Raw genomic sequence first — 21,023 nt, 5'->3', positions numbered from 1 at the left:
TTATCAGGAGGCCCTACAGGGTCTCAAAGGCTTCCCAAATTCTGTCCCTGAGATCCTAAGAAGTACTTTGCAGTAGGGCTCTACCTTTGATGTTCTTTGCAGTCTTTGGATATGAAACTCAGCAGGTAGAACCATGGGATAAGGAGAAGGAAGATCCATTCATTGAAGAGCCAGAGAAAAAGAGAAAATTATTGTGTTCATTCACATAGAGCCTCCATCTGCTGCAAATCCTCCACTGGGTGCTTTGGAAAAGAGCTTCTTTAGGGCTTGATGGAACCTAATCAATATGAAGAAATGGATGCGGGTCTTATGTCCTATTCATATAACTCAAAGGTTTGTTCAGAAATGATGTGCAAAAGAGAAAATAGTGGTCAACACCGGGCAAACATTTGATTAGCATCTCCTGCTCTAAAATATTCCTTGAGGTAATAAAACAGGATTCTGTCCCATGCCTTACCTATAGGGATATGGTCATTGGGGGCTGAGATCCTGAGCAGTAGATGATCAGAGCAGTTCTCCAGTTCAAACTAACCTTTCTAAAACGTCAATTACACCTTGAGTTTGGTTGTAAGCTTCAGGAGAAAAATATGTTCTTAGTCTCATTAGTAAGAGAGATATTATCCATCAATCAGTCAAAGTTTATGGAACTCTTCCTGAGGGTTGGGTATGTGACAGACCACCTGGGACCACCCAGCCTCTATTTTCACCCTTCTCTTCTCTTAGTCTCTCAGACTCTTCTTTCCCTCACAATCATCCAGTCCTAAGTTCTTCTCCATTGAGGCTAGAAGTAGTGGAGCCAGCTCCTGAAAACAGATTCCTCCCACCCCAAAAATCTGGATTAAGTTCTCTCCTGTTCACATCTTGATACCAGCACTGAGCTATCACACAGAGCTAAAATTGCTTACACTGGGTTCCCTCAAGGGCAGAAGCCATATTTTATTTATCCATGTGTCCCTACAACAGTACCTAGTTTGGAATAAATATTGTTGAGTGGTTGAATGAATGACTCTACCCAATAGACAACAGAGATAGGGCAGCCATCTTTATGGCTAACTCCCCACAACAACCTTAAAACAGATCACTAGATTACATAACATAAAGAAGAAATTATGCTTGCTCTTGGGAAGTTTCCAAAATGGTATAGGTGGGATAGAATCACAGCCTCCCCTTTTCATATTCTGTTACTTGAACACATTTATTTGGCCATTTCAGCTGCCTGGAACACAGCTAATACCAGTAGACTGACAAGAAAAGCCTTCTTATAACAACTAAAGTAGGAATTATAAATCTCATACATCATAAGAAGAGTCACCCAAGCTCTCCCTCAGATTTAGGTATTTACTTCTAAGGTTATAATTCTAAGGGCTTGACTTCCTGGCTCAGAGATAAAGCATGCTTAAAGGGGGTGTGTGTGTGTGTATGTGTCTACACATGTATGTATGTTGGGGTAGGTAGGCACATATAACACAGCAGAGAACCTTACTGGACAGTGAAAGTAATAAATGTTCATGTTAATGACCTGTGTCCTACACTTGTTAATAGTCTAGGAAACAGGTATTTTATAAAGATTTTTTCTTTTCTCAAAATGGATAAAATAAAAAAAAGTGACCCCCTTAGGGAATATGTTTGGGGTATTTAAAAAATATGCTTACACAGAACACTTTGTTTTCTAATGTCATGGGATAAACAAGGCATACATACAGGTGGTGAAAGTCCCTTACGTACACAGTGTGCAGAGAAACCAGACCTGGTATCCTCCCTGGGAAAAGTTTCTTGCAGGGAGGAGTGATGTCCTAAGTCCGATATCTTTCAATTACTGAGATTAAAATATCCTAGTCTACATCCAGTCTTCAGATATTTTTAAATTTTGGATCAATTAGTCATTTTTCCTTTTCTATTTTTTCGTTATAACTTTGGACTCAAACTGTGGAGCTTCCCAGGCCCATGTTGCCATAGGAGACTCTGTTTGTTGAGGGTGGAGTGGTTGTTTTTGGCAGGTTGGGGGAGGAGCAATTAATTCTAATAGGTATATAGTAAATTAAACATTTGAGTCTTTCCAGACTTTTCTCTGTATTTCTGTTCTTTTTCATAAATTCCCTTCTTTTTCCTGATGACTCTTTAAGAGCAGAAAAGAAGGATCTTGAAGAAATCATTCCCAATCAATAGCCACAGAAATCTGGTGGGACCCAGAGAAAGTCACCCAGGCCGTTGTTGCCTTCCCTAAACTTTCTGGGCTGAGAAGTCATCCTTGGTGAAAACTTTAGAAAGAAAAATTCCCTGGTGATCCTTTACTAATCTATTCAAATATTTAGGTTATTCTTAAGAAAAGGAAGATTATCTTTAGATCTATCTTTAATCCTCTATTCTGAACACCATACATCTATATGTAGGAAATGTATTTGGGGGTGTTTTTTCAGATTTTTATGGACAATTACAAGGAAAAGAAAGGAGGAACTTATTAAATTTTGCCAATGAGTCAGTCAGCATTGGAGGAAAAGTAACAGATGTAGTGTTAGATGAGTAAAATATACTCCAAACACTGAAAAAGAAAAAAAAACACTCTGGAATCTCAGTAGCTGTCTCTGGTCCTCCCACAAGGACCTGAGCCCATGTATACGTGTTAAGAACACACTAGTCATCTTTTGACTTCTGTTATTTGGCTGCCATTTTGGACCCATTTTTTGATTGTATAGTGATTCAAAGTTCTCTAGAATCAGAATAACTGGTTCCAGTGTTACAGACAAATGTTCATCTCGAAATCCTTGTCTTTTATCCCAGTGAGGCCTGTGTTGAAAACAGAATTCATTTGCACTTCCTGATCTCAACTGACATTGCTGTACAGCTGTGCAACAGCTGTTGAGTTCCACCCCACAAGTAGCAGCTTTTCAGCGGTTGGCAAACTGGTATCCATCTGGAATGATGTTCAAATGACCTCAAGACCCCATAGAATAAATCAAAACATTGAAGTAATAACTTGGATGAGCTTGTTCTGACGTAACTCAATTGCTGAAATTATTTAATGGCCATTTTTGAGTTGAGTGATCTATCTCATCAAAGCATAGTGAAATAAGGAACAGTCCTTCTATTTGACATTTAAGGAGAGTGTGGAGGGGGGAAGAAAGTGATTTGAACATGTAAACTGGAAGGTGGCCTCGGAACTCAAAATTCCTGTGGCCCTAAGCGTTTGACCATGAGACGTTCCCTGAGGCTTTGCGGTTGGGCATCAGCTCAGGATGGGGAATGGCCAATGTTATCGAGTAGGTGGGCTGGCTAACGTGTCTTCCTGCATGCTGTGGGGCAGTATCTCCTTCCAGAGGTGGTTTTCTGGAGAAACAGTACATTGCACTGCTGGGCTATTTTTTAACTGCCTATTGCTGTTCTTATCATACATTCTCTTTTGGGGTGAAACACTCCATTAACTCTGGTTTGGCTGGGCCGTCTTTCCCATTTTGGTTCCTATTAACTTGCAGCAGTAACAAGAGTAGATGGAGACACTTTAGCTTTTTCTGCTCTGACCCCATATCTAGCTGCTATGCCCGAGGTAGGTGCACATGTGGGAATATTTCTGGTTCAGCAGTGGTGTCCTCAACCTTGGGACCACGCATGCTGGGCAGACATCACTTGTATCTTCACAGGGCCCAGAGACTATAAGAACTCTTAAGTATCAGTCTTTGCGTACCAGGAGAAGGGACAGAGGTTGCAGTCCTTAAAATGGGAAAAGCAGCTCAAAGCCAAGATGTGTGGCAGGCATCTTGGCATCTAATGCCAAACTCTGTCCCACCCTAGTGATGTGACCCTGGAAGATTCTGACTATCTCTATCTATCCCTATTTCTTCATTCATAAGGTGGGACTTTTAATAACAGTCTTGTCCAATACAAAGGCTTTCTCTGATGATCAATAGTTAAAATGTGTGAACATGTTTTGCAACCTACATGATACAAAGACCTTTTATTACAAGAAGGTGAACAAGTTGATCAAAGAGCTTAAAATGGCTCATCCCAGACCTTCTAGTAGGCCAGGAACAGGTGCTGCAGGTGAAATTTGACAATTCCTTGGGCTTAGTCCACATTCTTGAGATTTTTCAACTTCTTGAGAATGTTAGGTCAATTTGTATCCTGCCCCTTGGGTGTTCTCCATAGAGTCTTTGGAATTGTATAGATTATGGTAGGAGGAGTGGGAGAGCAGGGCAGGGCATCCTGAAACTGCATGGAGCCACTGACTTCCACCCTCCTTACAGCCTTTTCAAGCAGACGGCTGGTGTGACACTATCAACAACCGGGCGTACTGCCACTATGATGGGGGGGACTGCTGCTCTTCCACACTCTCCTCTAAGAAGGTAAGTGAAAGACCCAGGAATGGGGGTGATCAGGAGCTCCAGGAATAAGGTGGGGTCTTGGGCTCACTTTCCTTCATGGAAGATCCTAATTGGTTTTAATTCAACAGTCAAGAACTATAATGAACAAGCAGCAGAGCTTCTAAAGTGACAGGATTAAGGGTAGTGTAGGTCTTTAGGAAACGCTATTTTATAATTATCCATCCTGTGACTCGTTCAGAAAAGCCATGACTTTTGCTACTGAAAGGCTCAAGCCTGCTTGTCATTGTCCAGGAAACTAATCTGCAGTCCGGGAAAATAATGGTGTTCACCCCTCGGAAGCAGGATTACCAGTGAAGTGCTATCCAGTTACTATTCATCTTCATAATTGAATTAATAGTCTTACATGGTGTGTCATGAGCATGTTGCAGGCACATGTTGAATGGCTGCCACCAGCCACCCAGAGCACTCTCTGGTTTATACCCTAGGCAGTAATCTTTTCTTGATGCCCTTTATCCCTATTACTCTTGGCTCCGCAATATTAGCAGATAGGCTCAAGTTAAGCCTATAAAATTGAATAGACTAAAATTGTGTAATAATGTGAGTAAACATCCAAGTGCCCCAAAGATATTTGAAGCCAGTTGGCTAATTTGATAAATTGGAAATACGTAAGAGATGTTATTTCCTTCTTTGTACATGTCTCTATGATAAAGCCACACATACCATGATCACTGACATGCTGACCAGAATACTTTCTCTCTTAACTGCTAATATTTACTCACTATGTGCCAGGCACTGTTCTCACCACTTACGTCAATTAACTTATTTAATGCAGATCACTTGGGGGCTCATTATATCACTATTCAATTTGGCCTGTTTTTGCTCTAAAAACCAATAAATCTTGAACTAAGAGAAACAGATCAAAAGCCTGGGCCATAGGTCAGAAATCAGGCCAGCTATCTCTATACAGGAAGGCATTGATCCCTCAGGGAGAAAGCAAGAAGTTTTCTCCTCATCTCATGCTCTGCAAATCTTGAGTTTGTCTATAATGACTTTCAGTGTCTGTGGCCAGCATACACAAAAATCAAGATTTGAAACAGCACTTTACCCCTCTGTTGACTCCTAAATCACATTTTACTTAATATGTGCAAATATGCTGGAAAATTTCCCCAAACAACTCCACCCATGCTCCCATCCACTTGCCCAATCACCAAGCCCATGTCTTTGGTGTGCTTGGACCAGTATTAGACGGGACATGCCTATTTATTTTTATCACGTTAGATTGTTAATGTCCGAAAGGGAAAAATCTTTGCCACTTTTACATTGTGACTCCCAAATGCCTAATTCTTGCTGATATTACTTTTGGACACTCAAAAAGTGATGTTTCTGGGCTGGGTGCAGTACAAGCAGAAGAAAGCGACATCTGTTGGGCCATCTCTGGCCGGGGAAGGGATTAAGTGCCTAGAAGAAGGGCAATATAGCCACAAGCGATGGACATCAAGGGAAAGTATATCCTGGGCTTACTAAAGACAAAAACTCATGTCTATGAAGATGGCAAAGATGATCCTATTGTTCCAAGAACACTAAGGGGTAGGAGTTGGAGTGCTAATCTGAAGGGTCTTGACTTTCCATTTACAGTGGTGGTGTTAGTCTGAGTTAAGTCACACAACCTCTCTTGGCCCCCTCTGTAAAGAGAATGTGCTCACATAGCACTGCTTGCCTATTTTACAGAAATCTTGCAAAGATGACCACAGCAATGAAAACAATAAGAGCAGTGGTTTTAGACATTAGTGTGATCTTAGAAGTAGTAGAAAAGAAGTTATAGATGCTTGGTGATGTTTACGTGTTTTATACCCATCACCTTATTTAAACCACACTAACACTCTCTGGCATAGTTTCTGTTGTTCTGTATAAAGAAAGTGAAGCAAAGTGATTCCTTTGTCTAAGTGACGTGGCATGCCAGTGGGAGAACTGAGTGTTAAGTTCAGGTCTGATAGTAACTCATAGTCCTACATCCTCTGGGACCAAGTAAGCAAAGTGAGAGGCATTTGAAGAGTGTAAAGCTCACACAAAAATGAGTTACTTCAACTTCTCTTTCATTCCCCTAGGTCATTCCATTTGCTGCTGACTGTGACCTGGATGAATGCACCTGCCGAGACCCCAAGGCAGAAGAAAATCAGTAACTGTGGGATTAAGCCCTTCCCTCTGCAGCTCAGAGGCAGTAAAGAAAGAGAGGCCAACACGGGAGGAAGCGAAGGGTGAATGAAGAAGGTCATGAAATGGAGGAAGAAGGAAAAGTGTGAAGGATCTTACAGGAAACACTGGGGGTTATTTACAGGTGCCAACTAGTGCATCAAGTAGCCCAAGAAGGGAAGAATCATAGGCAGAGTTTCTGTAAAGTGGCAGTTGATTAGAGTGGAAGGAGAAATATGATAGATATACAAGGACCCTCCCCCATTTATATTCTAATCAACTCCATCTCAGCTCTTGCCCTCCTCCCCACTCTGCACCCTGCCAACTCTTCAGCCCACCCAGCTTGTAAACTAATACCAAAATGCTAGGAGAGGTGTTGGCAGGGACACTCTGTTAATACCCACGTTGAATGGATTGCCATCTTTCAGGGCTGATCTGCTCTCACCTGGTTCTTTCCCTTTCTTTTGTGTAGTCTCTTTAAATAATGAAGTTAGTTATTAATTCTTTATAAGTATTTAAACATAATTATATAAATATATTATATATATTATATTTTTTGCTGTTTACTAAGCTAAAAATTATCCATTGTTCCACACATGCTGCTGTGAAGTTCACGTTCAACATGAATGCTGAGGGTTTGAGGACAGAAAGGCAAGGTGTCTGCCATCGTTCTATTGTTGAGGATTGTCAGGTTGAATGGGAAGGGAGGAGAGAGAGTAATTGCATGGAATTCTGGAGGCTAGCATGTCAGCCGATGATCTTTTTATGACCTGGGAGCTAGGCCTACTTGAAGGATATAGGGAGATGGAATGATAACACTAAAGGGCATGGGAGGTTGGGTATGAGTGCCCACTAGTGATGGGTCTAGAAGAATTAGAATTTTTGCGTATCTAACACCCCCGCCACTCCTCCCAAATAGATTACTTTTTTCCCTATTTGTCAGAACTCTCAATAGGAGTTGGTGAGACCCAGGTTTTTCTGCCCTTCTTATGCCTGTTCCAAGTGTGGCCAACAGCCAGCCAGCCAGCCAGAAATTTGCATTAAGGGCCACTCTCTGGTCACCAGGTCAGAGAAACTCCCCCACTCTTCACATTTAGCCAATGGCCTCATTCCTTGTTAGAAGTCCCCAGACCTGGCTATTATTCACAACCACATGACCAATTATGATTTTCTGGGGCAAAAATGGTTAAGGAAATGACTTAGGGAAAAGAAAGAACAGGCCTGGGTGGAAAAGGCAGCAGAGACCACAGGGAGGTGAGCAGTCAAGGTTAAGTTGAGGCTGGGGGTGCAGAGAGGACACAGTTTACAGTGACCCAGTCTTTTTTCTAAGCTTCAAGACCAAAGTGGATTCTATAAGCAATGCAGAATTTGAGATCATTTCTATTTAAGTGTGATGTATAAATTCTGTGGACCAGATACTGACTTAAGCAAGCTATGGAAATGCGTGGAGCAAGGGTGACACTCAGTGGGGAGACAGAAGAATGTCAACTACTATCCAGGGTCCATTTTGTTGTCTTTACCCCTTCTTGTCCAACTGAGGGACTGCACATGAAATGACCACAATGACCCTGCCACTCTTTACATCCAGAGCTCACTTTTTCTTTTCCTGCATATGGTCTGTTGCAGGTATATGTTCTTGCCAAGGTCTCTCGATTAGGCCTTGGGGAAGAGAGTAAAGAGCTGATTTCCGTTCAGCATCCCAGTCTTATCATCTCAGAAAGGGCTGGGAGGCTTGTCTCCCTCAAAGTTTCTTCTCCAGTGGGAACCAAGAGCAGGTAGAATTTAGAGCTCAGCCATCATCTCTTCTCTTCTGCCTTTTTTGCACTGACCACAGTTTTTCTACTCTTTGCAAATAGGAATAGGGAATATCGCCCATGGCTATCAAAATATTATCCACACTACCAGGAAGAGAAAACCAATATTCAGAAGTGGAAAACACAAGGAGAAAGTTACAGACACATATGGATCTGTGGGTTTGTGGAATGAGAGTGACAAGGTCCTTGGGGAAACTGAAAAGCAGGGTTTGCCCATATACAAACAAAAACAAAAACTCTATAGGTCTCGTCATAAGAGAAACCATAGCCTAGATAACTTTTATTGTCATGGCTCCCTCTTACTGCCCACGAGAAGACAGGAAATATTTATTTCTGAGATTCTGATAGGTATCAATGTGCAAAGGTCAGTGGAAAAGTTTAGATTCTTTACCAAGAAAAAAAGAAAACATGCTGCAAAGTTGTTTACTGGGGCAAAATATCCAAATTGCTAGAAATGTGTCAAGCTCCTTCTTGGGGATACCTGCTCTGTCTGAGACGGAGGCAGAAGAAAAAGTTACTCTGGACATTTCCCAGCTCCAGGAGGCTGCAGCCCCCTCATCATCCGGCCTGTGGTTCATGCAGTGTGTGTCTGTGCTTGGTCTTTCCAAACAAGTAATGGTAAGAACACTGCTGCTGCAGACTTGACTTTAAAACATTTTAATCTCTGTTGGCAACATCCCGCATTCACCACTGCCTTCAGAAGGTAAAACAACAGGAGTTCCTAGAGTGTGTGAAAGGCCACTCGGCCCTCATTAGGGGCAGCCACGGCAGCCACTCAGAGACAGCAAGCTCTTTCCATCCCTGTTCCCGGGGCCTTGTATTCTGAGCAACTTAGGCCACTGGTAAGGGGAAAGAGTAAAACCCCATGGCCACAGATCCCAGGGAGGTCGGCTCACACTTGCTCTGTGTGGTAGTCTGCCTTTTGCTCTTGGACACATCAGTGGTATCACCGAGGACCTCTCCCAGAAGCCCTTCTTTCTTTTTCGTTGTTACAAAATCACTTTTGTTTCCAACTTTTCCTAGTAATCAGGGCTCTAGTGTCCAGATTTCCCAGGGCTGGCTGACTCTAAGGACTAACATGACAGCCTCCAATCAGAGAGACAGATGAAAGGATAGGGTGAGGAGAATGGGCAGATGCGAGCAAAAACGAAAGTAAGGAGTGCAGGAAAGTAAAGAGCTCTTCTTGGTTCTCTTTTCTCTATCACAAGGCATTGGACTTGGCACTTCCTTTGTTCTGTGCAATCACTATTGAGTGCATCAGTTAGCACCCAAGGGGACTGCTTGATTGGAAACGTACTGAAAGGAGCTGATCTACTGTATTGTAACGTCAAACAGCTACAGCCAGTTATTTTGTAAGAGTATAAGATGTTCATTAAAAAATCAGCACACAAAATGTGAAGTGTCTCTGGTGTCTTATCCTTTGTTTAAATCTTTCCATCACTTCTAAATAATTTTCCATAGGCCTGTGCCAGAGCCAGTCACCAGTCACTGTTTAACTGGTGGATTGATCTGCCTTTTAGTCATTTAAAAGCCCTTTGTTAAGTAAATAGAATGTGTGGGGAAGATGAACATGAAAGTTCATGAGAAAAGACGACATATACAAAAGTAGACTCTGTGGTAATAACATCACTTACCTCATGAGTTGTGAAATACAGAATCACTTACAGTTCAAAAGAAGCAAGCACCATTCCTAGGTGCCAAAGGCAGGTGGCATTTGAAGGGCGGGCGTGAAGGAAGCATGCACACATGATCTGGTAGGCAGGATGGTGGGGTAAGGAGAGGAGAGTCCTGGCAAGATGAAGAACAGGGTTGAGGGTGTGGAGGTAGGAATGGGAAAGGGTGGGCAAAGCTGGACATCAGGGGGACATCCCTCTGAGCTGGAAGGTAAAACTAAGCTCACACATGTCATCCATTTGGTCAACACAACCTTAATTATTTCTTACTGCAGATCTGCAAAGCATATATTCTCATTTCACAGGTGAGAACATCAGGCACAAGTCTGGTGGAATAAGTTCCTTCAGGTCACATGAGGGGAACTGGGTTCAAGCCTGCATTCGTTGGGACACCAAGATATAAAAAGGAAAAAGCAAAATGGTGATTAATATGGTGGGGAGAAGTGGAGAGAAATGTCAAGGGTGATGCTTATGCGTGGAGCCTACACAAGTGGTAAAGGTTATCATCATGGGCAGAAAAGAGAAGCCAGCAAGAGGCTTTTGAAAGAAGAGTGTACGTTTGCTCTTTTTATAAAGTCAGTTTGAGGGCCAGATGCATAATGAGCTGGAATGTCATATAAAGGGGTGCTCAGCACCCTGGAGGAGGCTTATGCAGCCGGGGCCAGCTTGCCAAGTTCTCTGGCAGCTGGAAGGCTGGGTGGACATCTCAGCACACCTAGGAGCCATCTAGGAAGACCTGCAGAATAGAAAGTTGGAAATGTGAGCTTGGGAGAGAGGTTTCTGGTTAGGAATAAAATTAAAAAAAAAAAAATTAAAATAAAGTTCACAAAATAAAATAAAGTAATTGAATTTTGCATCCAAAAAATGAAGGAAAAGCATTTCCTTGTGGTTCACAAGGTGCTTATATATGTTTTATGGCCATACATGGACTGAGGTGAACAAAAACAATTTTATCTTATAACTGAGTGTCAGAGAGATTATTAGAAAATTTAAGTTCACTTATCTATGGGCAGGTTGGTTCAGGAATCCAAGTTTACTGGCTCCAAATGGAGGGTGTGTGTGTGTTTGCAGTTTTTGGCCGGGGCCGGGTTTGAACCTGCCACCTCTGGTATATGGGGCTGGCACCCTACTCCTTGAGCCACAGGTGCTGCCCATGTGTGTATGTTTTTAACTACCCAATGTTCAGTCCACTAGGCCCAAGACTGAACCCAGACCCAACTACAATGGGAAAGTTTAGAGTCTCTTCACCTGTTAATGTTTCAGGGCATTCACTGGTTTCCTTGTGGCTTTTTTAGTAGCTGAGTCTATTTTCTCTCTTGCCTGTTGTCCACGCAAACAATAGGAAAACTGGGGGCACACCTTCTGGAGCACCCTCCTAGGGCTCTCTCTCCCATGCCAGGCCCTGAGTAGAAGCAGCTGCCCTTGCACATGCCAGTTAGGCCAGCTGGACAGAAACATCTGGCAAGGCTGACTTCTCCTTAATAGTTTCCCCAGGGGAGACTCTGGAGCACTGGTTTCCATTGATGGACAAACTTAAATGACATGGAGAGTCACCTGTCAGCTGGGAGACTCACTACTCTTAGAACTGGGCTGCCCAGATGATGAGGGGCTCAGGGTGGGATGGGAGGAGGTAATGAGAAGGGCTCCAGGGCAGCTCTGGAGCTGGCTTTGGGTCATCCCTTTCCATGTCGTCCTGGGAAAACCACTGATTCTGAACTCCTAATATGTCAGGTTTCCTAGGAGTTGGCTCAGAAGAAAAGAGGATTTTGCTAAAAGAGAGTCTTGTGTCCCATAGTGGCCCCTACTCATAAAACCTTCTCCATGCGCCTTGGATATCTAGTCCTTCAAAAGACAAGACTAGTTTAGAAAACAGATGGTATTCTCAAGTCTGCCATAGTCTGAGCCCACAGGGGCCTGGATGCACGTGTTCTAGCCAGAATCCCATCTGGTAGTCAATGCCTTTCGGTTTTTTGTTTTGTTATTTCTTGATCCTGCCACTCGATCCTTGGGTTACATTCCTAAGTGTGAATAAGAGCTGGTGTGACAATGGCAAAGTATATTCCTAAAAGAAATCTAGAAGTCAAATCTGCTCAACATTCCAAATGAATGTAATAAAAACATTTCTGAGCCCTGAAAGATAGTTCCAAGTAACAGCAATAGTCCATCGTCACTACAACTTGCTAATGTTTTTTGAATCAAATTTTCTTCTAAGGAGGATTTAGTATAGACAAGCTTCCTTTTCTTTGTCTCTGTCCACACAAAGTCACTTATTTAAATGCAAGAAGAAACAGAAAGCAAAAACGGAAGAATATTGACTTTCATGACCTTTGTATTGTATCAATCTCTCCTTCCTCTCCATCAGGTACTGCTGCTATCTAAAGCCTGTTTAAAAATATTTATACACTGGGCAGTGCCTGTGGCTCAAGGAGTAGGGTGCTGGCCCCATATGCCAAGGGTGGTGGGTTCAAACCCAGCCCTGGCCAAAAACTACAAACAAACAAACAAACAAAAAAGTTCATACACACACCAGTCACATATTTAAATCTCATAAAAGGCTGTCAAAGTTAGAGAATTTCTCCACACCACAGAATGTGCAATTCAAATTGCTTTTTGAATAGCTAGGCAAGTTATGTTAGGGGACAAATAACTTTCAAGTAATGACTGCTGGTATTGAGTCAATTGCCATTAGAATGACCCATAAGAGTTCCTACAGCTTCTTAAAATGTCCAAGGAGCCTCCACATTGGGAAAATATTGCTTATTAACTCAGCACTGCTCATGCCTTCTCTACCTTGATGGGTGGCCTGGACAGGGAGAGTGGGGACAAGGATAACTAAGTCTGGACTTTTAAAGTCAACACACAGGATGTATTAGTGACCTGTGATTTATGGGCACCATCACAGTGATCTTCAAGGATTGAAAGTACAGAATTTTTATTTATCTATTTTGTTAATCAGGCTCAGGCAAGGTTCAAAAGTGATACCCCTGGTCGTGGGGCTAGTGTGCTAACTACTGAGCTATGGGACCCAGCTGAAAGTATAGACTTTTGAGACTGATAAATCTGAATTTGAAATCTGACTCCAAAACTAGCTAGATAAGCCATCTAGTTACCAAATCTCTCTGGGTCTCAATTTCCTAAATATCTCTCTCTGCAGGACTATGCCCAGCACAGTACCTAATCCATGTCAGACAGGAAGCACTTGAGGGATGGACAGAGATGATATATCTGCTCTCTCAAGAAGTGTGACAATGGAGAACAAGAGAGAATTGCCTTTATGTGGCTTCTAAAGACCCTTAAATTCTCAATGCCATGCAACTCTGACATGAAAGGGACCTGGAGACATGTGTCATCATTAGTGATATTCTCAGAACAGTTAAAGCAGATAGGGAGTCCCAAGTGGCTTGGCTGCTAGGAGGTGTTCTAGCCCACTGATTCAGAGAGAAACAGAAGAGATGTGTAGGGTCATGGTAGTAAAGCATGGTGCTGATACAAAGGGCTACGGAAAAATATTAGGAGTTGGCAAAAATGTTGGTAAACTCAGCTGGAATATACTTGGAAAGTTGCATCAAGTATATGGAATGCTGGTCATTCTCTTCAAAAGATGATTAAATTGCTGAATGTATCTGGTTTGTATAACCATTCTGTGCAATCAACTCTCTACATAAGGGTCGTGCTCTGTATCTGCAGTGTCTGAGGTAGCAGTCACTAGGTCCATGTCACTATCTAGCCCTTGAAGTGCATATAATGTGACTGAAAAACTGAGTTTTAAATTTTATTTGATTCCAACAAAGTTAGTGGCTAGTGGCCACCCTATTGGACAGCCCATTTCTACCACATTAACTTTCAGGTAAGTTTAATTTAACTTTTGCTAGTTTTGAGGCCAGGGCCTCATGAAGCATATAGAACTCATACATCTCTTTGTAGTGTGGCACACTGACTGCCACACTAGAAAAAAAGTTTTTGTATGGGGTCATGGGGTCAAGAGACCTGAGAGTTATATACGCTTTAAGATCTGTGAGTCATAGATCAAAGTAGCGTGAGTTAAATACAATTCCTTTGGCACTTAATGTGTTTGACCTAATAAAACACCACGGCCCCAAGAAAAAAAAAATTCCCTAGTGTGCAATTAATGTGCTTCTGAATATATTTAAAAATGTCTATCTATCATTCAATCAGATTTTTAAAATATGCTTTGGGCATGATTTTTTTTTTTTTTTTTTGAGACAGGGTCTCACTCTGTTGCCCTGGGTGGAGTGCAGTGGCATCATCTTAGCTCACAACAACCTCCAACTCTTGGGCTCAAATGATCCTCTTGCTTTAGCCTTCTAAGTAGCTGGGACCACAGGCACCTGGCTAATTTTTCTGTTTTTTTCAGGCAGAGGGTCTCACTCTTGCTTATGCTGGTCTTAAACTCCTGAGCTCAATTGATCCATCTGCCTCAGCCTCCCAGAGTTTTAGGATTACAGGTGTGAACCATTGTGCCCCACCTGGGCTTCTTTTTAAAATTATGCTGTTTATATCTCATGACTGGCGTAAGATTACATCCTGCTCATTTGGACATTTTGAGTTACATTATTCTAGTTTAAGAAAACAAATTTAATAAATCATCTAAAAATTAGACCTCTAGAAACCTCAAACCATAAATAAAGGAAATAGAAAGGCCAACAGGTGAGCACCTTGTTGTAAAAAACAGATTGATGTTCATTTCTGTTTTACTACACTGCTGGCATGACAGTAAGCCCAGGCGACCTCAGGGCTCTACTAGAATGAGGAGTGCTGGAGGGGGCCATGGACGGTCTCATTGGCCATAGTGATGGCTCGGGCTTTTACTCAGGGTGAAGTTGTTTCCCACACCAGTTCTTGCTCCTTATATATAACCCATGCATTTCTTTCATATCCTTCACCTCCATCATCTCCTTTTCCATCTGCCCTGCCCTCATTCTAGCTTGGGTTGGCATCACCTCCTGAAGAGACCATGGTGATGTTGTCAAGCAGGTGTCCCTCTCCTGCCTGGTCCCCCTCCAATCCATCCCAGCATACTGAGTCCACACCATCCCTCCTAAAGCACAGCTCTTGGGGAGTCAGGCACTCTCTGTACCTGACATCAAACCCTTCTTGGCACAGGCATAGCTACCCTTCACACTGTCCACTGCCTCTGAACAAATATCCCATTACCCCATCAGAGAAGGTGTCCCACCTTGCCCCCATACCCAAACCTTTTGCTTTTGTGCTCATGCTACTCCATAGCCTAGACTGTCTCCCCTCCCCTCCCCTTCATATGCTAAAAAAACTTGCTCCTTTTCCTAGTTGCTTCTCCCATGTCTCCAATTCCACGAAGCCTTTCTTTATCCTCGTATTGGATGAGATTAAAAATTGTCATAACTTTTTATTGTCCTCTCCTAGGACAATGAATATATTTGACTGGTGTTTTTGTTAGCTGTGTTCTTTTTCCTCTCCACCATTCAAACGTAAGCTTTTTGAAGGCAGGTGACCTCAGGGTCTACTAGACCATTTAAGAGAATTGTAAAACAAACAAACAAACAACAAAAAAAAAACCCTTCATCTGAGTGAAAGCAAATCAGGCTCAGAGGCTATGGATTGAATTCTTGTAGCCTGGGGTGCATTTCTGGACACATTCATCCCTTGGACCAGGCAACCTTGGGCAGGACACAACTGAAAGGTAGCCTTGCTAATGAACTAGCTAAGAGAGAAAGATAAACTATTAAACAAAAAGTAAGAGAAATAAATTCACAGCACATAATTGCCCCTCTGAAGAGAAAACTCATAGAACGACTGTCCCCTTTGTTTTGTTTGATTAAACATCTGGGACTCAACTTGTCTTCAAGCCCAACTTGCTATCTCTTTAAGAGTTCATTTTCACAGCCTTAAATAGTCCTGAGCAGACAGTAGGGCTGCAAGCTCACCACTTCAGTTCCAGAAACTACATTGCAAGCCCTGATAACACCAGCCTCTAAGAGAAGAGAAAAAGGGGAAAACAAGCCCAGCTGCACAGCCACCTCCTGTTAGTCTGCAGCAGAGAAAAGAGCCACTTTTTCCCTTCAAAAACCCAAGCTGCTTATCCTCAGCTGGGGGCACTTTTCCCTTCTTCTTTGGTGTCACACCATCCCTCCTCCTTTCTCTGTGCTTTCCCTCTCCTCTTCTTTTTCTCTCTTCTCTTTTTCACTCTCTCTCTCTAAGAAAATAACATAAAGTAAAATAAGCATTGTAATTCTTCCTATCCTAATCTTTATCTGAAAAATCTTTCTCTACCCACGCTGTGAGCACCTAATGAGTCCCCACCCTAAGGACAAGCTCCCACCTTCAAGTTATAGCCAGAAAACATAATCATACTCATGTGCAGGGTCTTGAGCACTGCATCATATAATGCCAGGCCCTGGATAAAACCTTGAAAGGTGCTAAATGGAATCCTAATTCTAATTTGATGAATGTGAGAACAAAAAGACCATTGGGTGTTGTGTTTGCATGTTTGAGGTTGAAGTGGACCCTCAAGCTCGGATGTTCTGACTGGTTCTTTAACAATAGTTTGAGAAGTGCTGGTAATACACATACATGGCTAACACAGAAGACTCTGGGTTTTGAGTACATAGTATCAAAATGGCTCTTTCTCAAAGTGACTGTTGAATTCAAGGCTTGGAGCTCAGTTTTATGTTGAGGCTTTTGCCCAGCTAACAGATTACTGATGTGCATACACATCTCAGGTGTAGTAATGTAACCCACATGGGCTTGGGAAAAAAGAGTAGCAATTGTCAATCAAGCAAGAGACAGAGTCTGAAAGGCAACCTACCCTGAGATCAAGTTGGATGAGCTTGAGGAAGGTAGTTAATGGCTTGAGACTCATTTGCCCACCTGTGTAATGGAATGATAATTCTCGATTTAAACAATTAATATACAGATTTACTACAAGCCTATTAAAGTCTGTCATGGAGCTGGCACTTTATGAATGGTTGTGATAAGTATTAATACCCTACATAAACAGACATGTCCCTGGTACAGAAGGAACCAAGAAAAAAAGGAGTAGTGGAAATAGTGGTTGCCTATTTTTAGGTTTCCATGCATTTTCATCGACTAGGATATATACTATTCTAGGCTGGTTGATAGTCTCTTTCTCTCTCCCTCTTTCTCTGTCTCTCTCTCTCTCATGTACATACATACTCATGCACAATTGAGTGTTCTATAAACTTTTGGCTATGTTTTAAATATAATTTTATTTAAAGCCATGCCATGTTCCAATGTGAAGTCTCTGATTAAATAGAATATGACCCTGATTCCAAGTATTAAGGGAAGGAAATTTTTTTTTTTAACTATGTCAGTAAGACAATGTACTTTATCCAGAATTGTAGAAAGCCATGCTAATGTCAAACCAAGTCCCAGGTCTCTGTCTGAACAGCGTGCTCACTAACAAGCAATCTGTATCAGCCCATAGCAATTTTTGAGTTAAACAATTTACCTTCATTATGTAAAGAAAGCTCCAGGCAATGGTCATGGCTTGGGGAGAGTAGCAGAGGTTCTCTTTAGGCGCAAATCAAGTCCCCAGAGGTACCACGGCATCTGTGGATTCCAGGCCTTGATTTCAAGGGATTTTTGTTATACATTCCAGGTGCTTATGTATTCACGTGTGCTCATTCAGAGAGTACAGAATTCAGATTCAAGACCTGGTTTGGCATCCCAGCTCAGAGGGACCATGAGCAGATGACAGTCTTTCAAGGCCCACTTGTAAAGTGAAGGATGAGTTTAAACTTTCTGGGTTGTTATGCACATTCAAATGGGTAATCTAGTAATACATACAAGCACCTGTGTGTTCATGGGAGTTCTTTTGTTCTCTTCCAATAGTAGAGCTGGATCTCAATACATACTTATGAATAATAAATACTTGTCAATAATATTAACCTCTTTTTCAATGAAGTGCCCTATATCACTATGTAAGCATTTCAGACTATTGAAAAGCTGACTACTTCTTTTGAGTTTCCATTTGCATTGCCTTAGACATGAGTTTCCTTTAAGCTAGTTAAGATTCAAGGTAAGATGAAGTAGGACAGAAAAGAGTTGAGTCTGGAGAAGAGAAATAAACCAGCAAGAGTGAAGGTGAAGGCAAGTTCACATTTTGGCAGTATCTGTCTTCCAGGCTTTCTGTGGAGCTCCAGGCCTCTTTCCACTAGGTAACCTGGCAAGAAGTTGGCCTCACTACTATGCTTTTCTCAAGTTTTCTACAAAACACCTGGCTAGTGAATGCTTCCTCTAATCACTGGAGCTCTGACACATGAGCCTGCCTTGATCTCAGGCTTTCTCCTACCCTGTAAATCCATTTCCTCCTACAGAGCCATTTATGGTCTTGGCTCTCATGGCCCAGGCATTTTTCCAGCTCTGCCTCTTCCTCCATGGCCATTCATGCTCTCACTGCCAACACAGGTCTTCTGTTTGATCAGACTGTGAGGGCTGAGATCCCATGTCCATCCCTGCAAGAAGAATACCATCTTAGATGAGATCAGGGAGCAAAAGAAAAGACAGAAATTAACTTCTGCAGGGAAGAACTTTCAGAATGCCTCCTCATACTCTGAAGAATGTCAGACTCAAGAGTTTTTGGACAAAAAAAAAAAAAAAATTATTTGTAGATCAAGTCTCTTTTGGCTTACTGAAGAGTTTTCCAAATTTCTTCTGGGAGGCCCCTATTCCATGGCTGGGGTATGAAAGCCCACACCTAGGAGGCCTATTTCTCTTTTCCATGCTTGTCTCTATCCTGAGCATTCCTGAGAGGCACAGGGAGTCCTTGCTAGTGGCCTGGCCCCAGGCTCTGCGGGAAGGAATGCAGTTACACTCAGACATTCCAGTTGCTGCTCAAACCCAGTGGCACTTCATTAAGTCCCAGGCCACACCCTCTCTGCTGAGTGTTTGCTGGATTGTCCTGGCAACCAGATACCCTTTCTTTATGTTCCCCCTCCTTATCCCGCTCCAGTCAGCTCCATCACCAACACCTCCATGAGGGCCTCTTCCTGTCCCTCCCTAGTTGCCAAGGAACATAGATGCTATGGGGTGAGGACCAAAACACCCTCCACTGTCTGATACCCAAGAGTGAGACTGGAAGGTCTGGAAGTCTAAAAGACATTAGACTGATCCTCTTGGTCAGAAGTTACCATTTTGTAGACACAACAGATCCAAACGGGTGTGGTAGAATGTGTCTGTTCTGTGACTACACAGACATACCAGCATCTGGGATGGCCTGTCGAAGAACATGGGGTAAGGATGACCTTCATATCTTGACTCTTATGCCAGTGAAGGTCCAAACTCTGTGAGATTAGAGATGGAAGGAATTCTGGAGTTCCATTTCTACAAATGCCATTAAACACACAATACCAGGAGGCTTAAAAGTTCATTGGCCCAGCACCAGAGTCATACCTTCTCTGTGGCAGGGGCTGACCCTGGGCTAATGACCTGAATGAAGCAGCAAGACTGGGAAGGGTAAATATCACTGTGTGGTGTTTGTCAGAAGGATTCCAGTTTTGCTACACTGCCCCATTCATCTCCCAAAACAAAGAAAACCCACAGATGTGTTTAAATCAAATTTTGCTGCTAGTTCAGCTCATGTTGAGCTAATGTGGAAGGGATGGTGATTTAAGTGGGCCAGACAGCAGCACTACAGAGCACATATCCTAGCTCCCATGCTTAATAGCAGTGTGGCCTTGGACCAGTTACTTAAAATCTAAGTCTGAGCTTTCTCATCTGTAAACTAGTGGTAGAATTTGTTCACAGGACTGTTGGGAGAATTAGACAAGAGAAGCCATACAAAAGTGCTTACATAGTGCCTGGTACATAATAAGCAATCAGTAAACATCAATTGCTATTTCAACATCATACTAACTGGGGAAAGTTGAAAACCTTTCCTCTAAGAACTGAAACAAGAAGAAGATGCCCATTTTTACTACTACCATCCAACATAAAACTAGAAGTTCTAGCCAGAGTAATCAGGCAAGAGAAAGACATAAAAATCATACAAATTAGAAATGAGGAGGTGAAATTGTCCCTCTTTGCAGATGACATGATCTTATATTTAGAAAAACCAAAATACTCCACCAAAGTAACAAACAAACAAAATTTAAAGATAATAACCAAATTCAGTAAAGTTATAGGATATAAAATCATCCTACAAAAATTAGTGGTGTTTTCTATACACCAATAATGAAATAGCTGAAAAAGAAATCAAGAAGGTAATCACATTTACAGTAGCTACTAAAAGATGATATAACACTTAGGAATAAATTTAACCCAGGAGGTAAAAGCTCTCTACAAGGAAATCTACAAAATATTGATGAAAGAAATTGAAGAGGATACAAACAAATGGAAGGACAATTCACGCTCATAGATCAAAAGAATTTACTGTTAAAATGATCATACTGTCCAAAGTAATATGTATATTTAGTATAATCCTTATCAAAATACCAATGTCATTTTTCACAGAAATAGGTTTTAAAATCCTAAAATTCATCTGAAATCAAAAAAAGAGCTAGAATAGCTAAAGCAATCCCGAGCAAAAAGAACAAAGCAAAGCTAACTGACTTCAAAATGTATTATAAGGCTATAGTGCCCAAAACAGCACAGTATTTTTACAGTTACAGACACATAGGCCAATTAAACAGAATAGAGAACCCAGAAATCCCCATATTTAAAGTCAACTGATTTTTTAGAAAAGCACAAATATATATATCAGGGAAAGGACACCCTCTTCAATAAGTGGTGTTGCGAAAATCGGAGATCAATATGCAGAAGAATGAAACTGGACCCCTGTCTCCCACCATATACAAAAATCAACTCCAGATGGATTACAGACTTAAATTTAAGACTTGAAATGGTAAAGCTACGAGAAGAAAATATAGGGAAACAGTTTAGGACATTGGTTTAAGGTAGCTGATGATTTTGTGGCTAAGACCTCAAAAGCATAGACACCTAAAGTAAAACTAGAGAAATGGGATTATACTAACCTAAAAAGCTCCTCCACAGTAAAATGAACAATCAACAAA

At 41.9% G+C, this 21,023-nt stretch overlaps 1 protein-coding gene across 1 annotated transcript in view; it reads left to right on the top strand.

The window, feature by feature from the left end:
• PAPPA2 (pappalysin 2) overlaps window positions 1–6,496 on the top strand; it is a 144,674-nt gene extending 138,178 nt beyond the window's left edge. The window contains exons 18-19 of the mRNA XM_023510812.1: window positions 4,239–4,337; window positions 6,422–6,496. Of these exons, the coding sequence (XP_023366580.1) occupies window positions 4,239–4,337; window positions 6,422–6,496 (174 nt within the window). The remainder of the gene's footprint in view (window positions 1–4,238; window positions 4,338–6,421) is intronic.
• The last annotated feature ends 14,527 nt before the right edge of the window (window positions 6,497–21,023 follow it).

The sequence above is a fragment of the Otolemur garnettii genome, unplaced genomic scaffold (assembly GCF_000181295.1).
Source record: "Otolemur garnettii isolate 467f Iridium unplaced genomic scaffold, OtoGar3 scaffold00016, whole genome shotgun sequence".
In the NCBI taxonomy this organism is placed as follows: domain Eukaryota; kingdom Metazoa; phylum Chordata; class Mammalia; order Primates; family Galagidae; genus Otolemur; species Otolemur garnettii.
The sequence above is the reverse complement of the archived record's forward strand: the minus strand, read 5'-3'. Positions and strand labels throughout refer to the sequence as shown.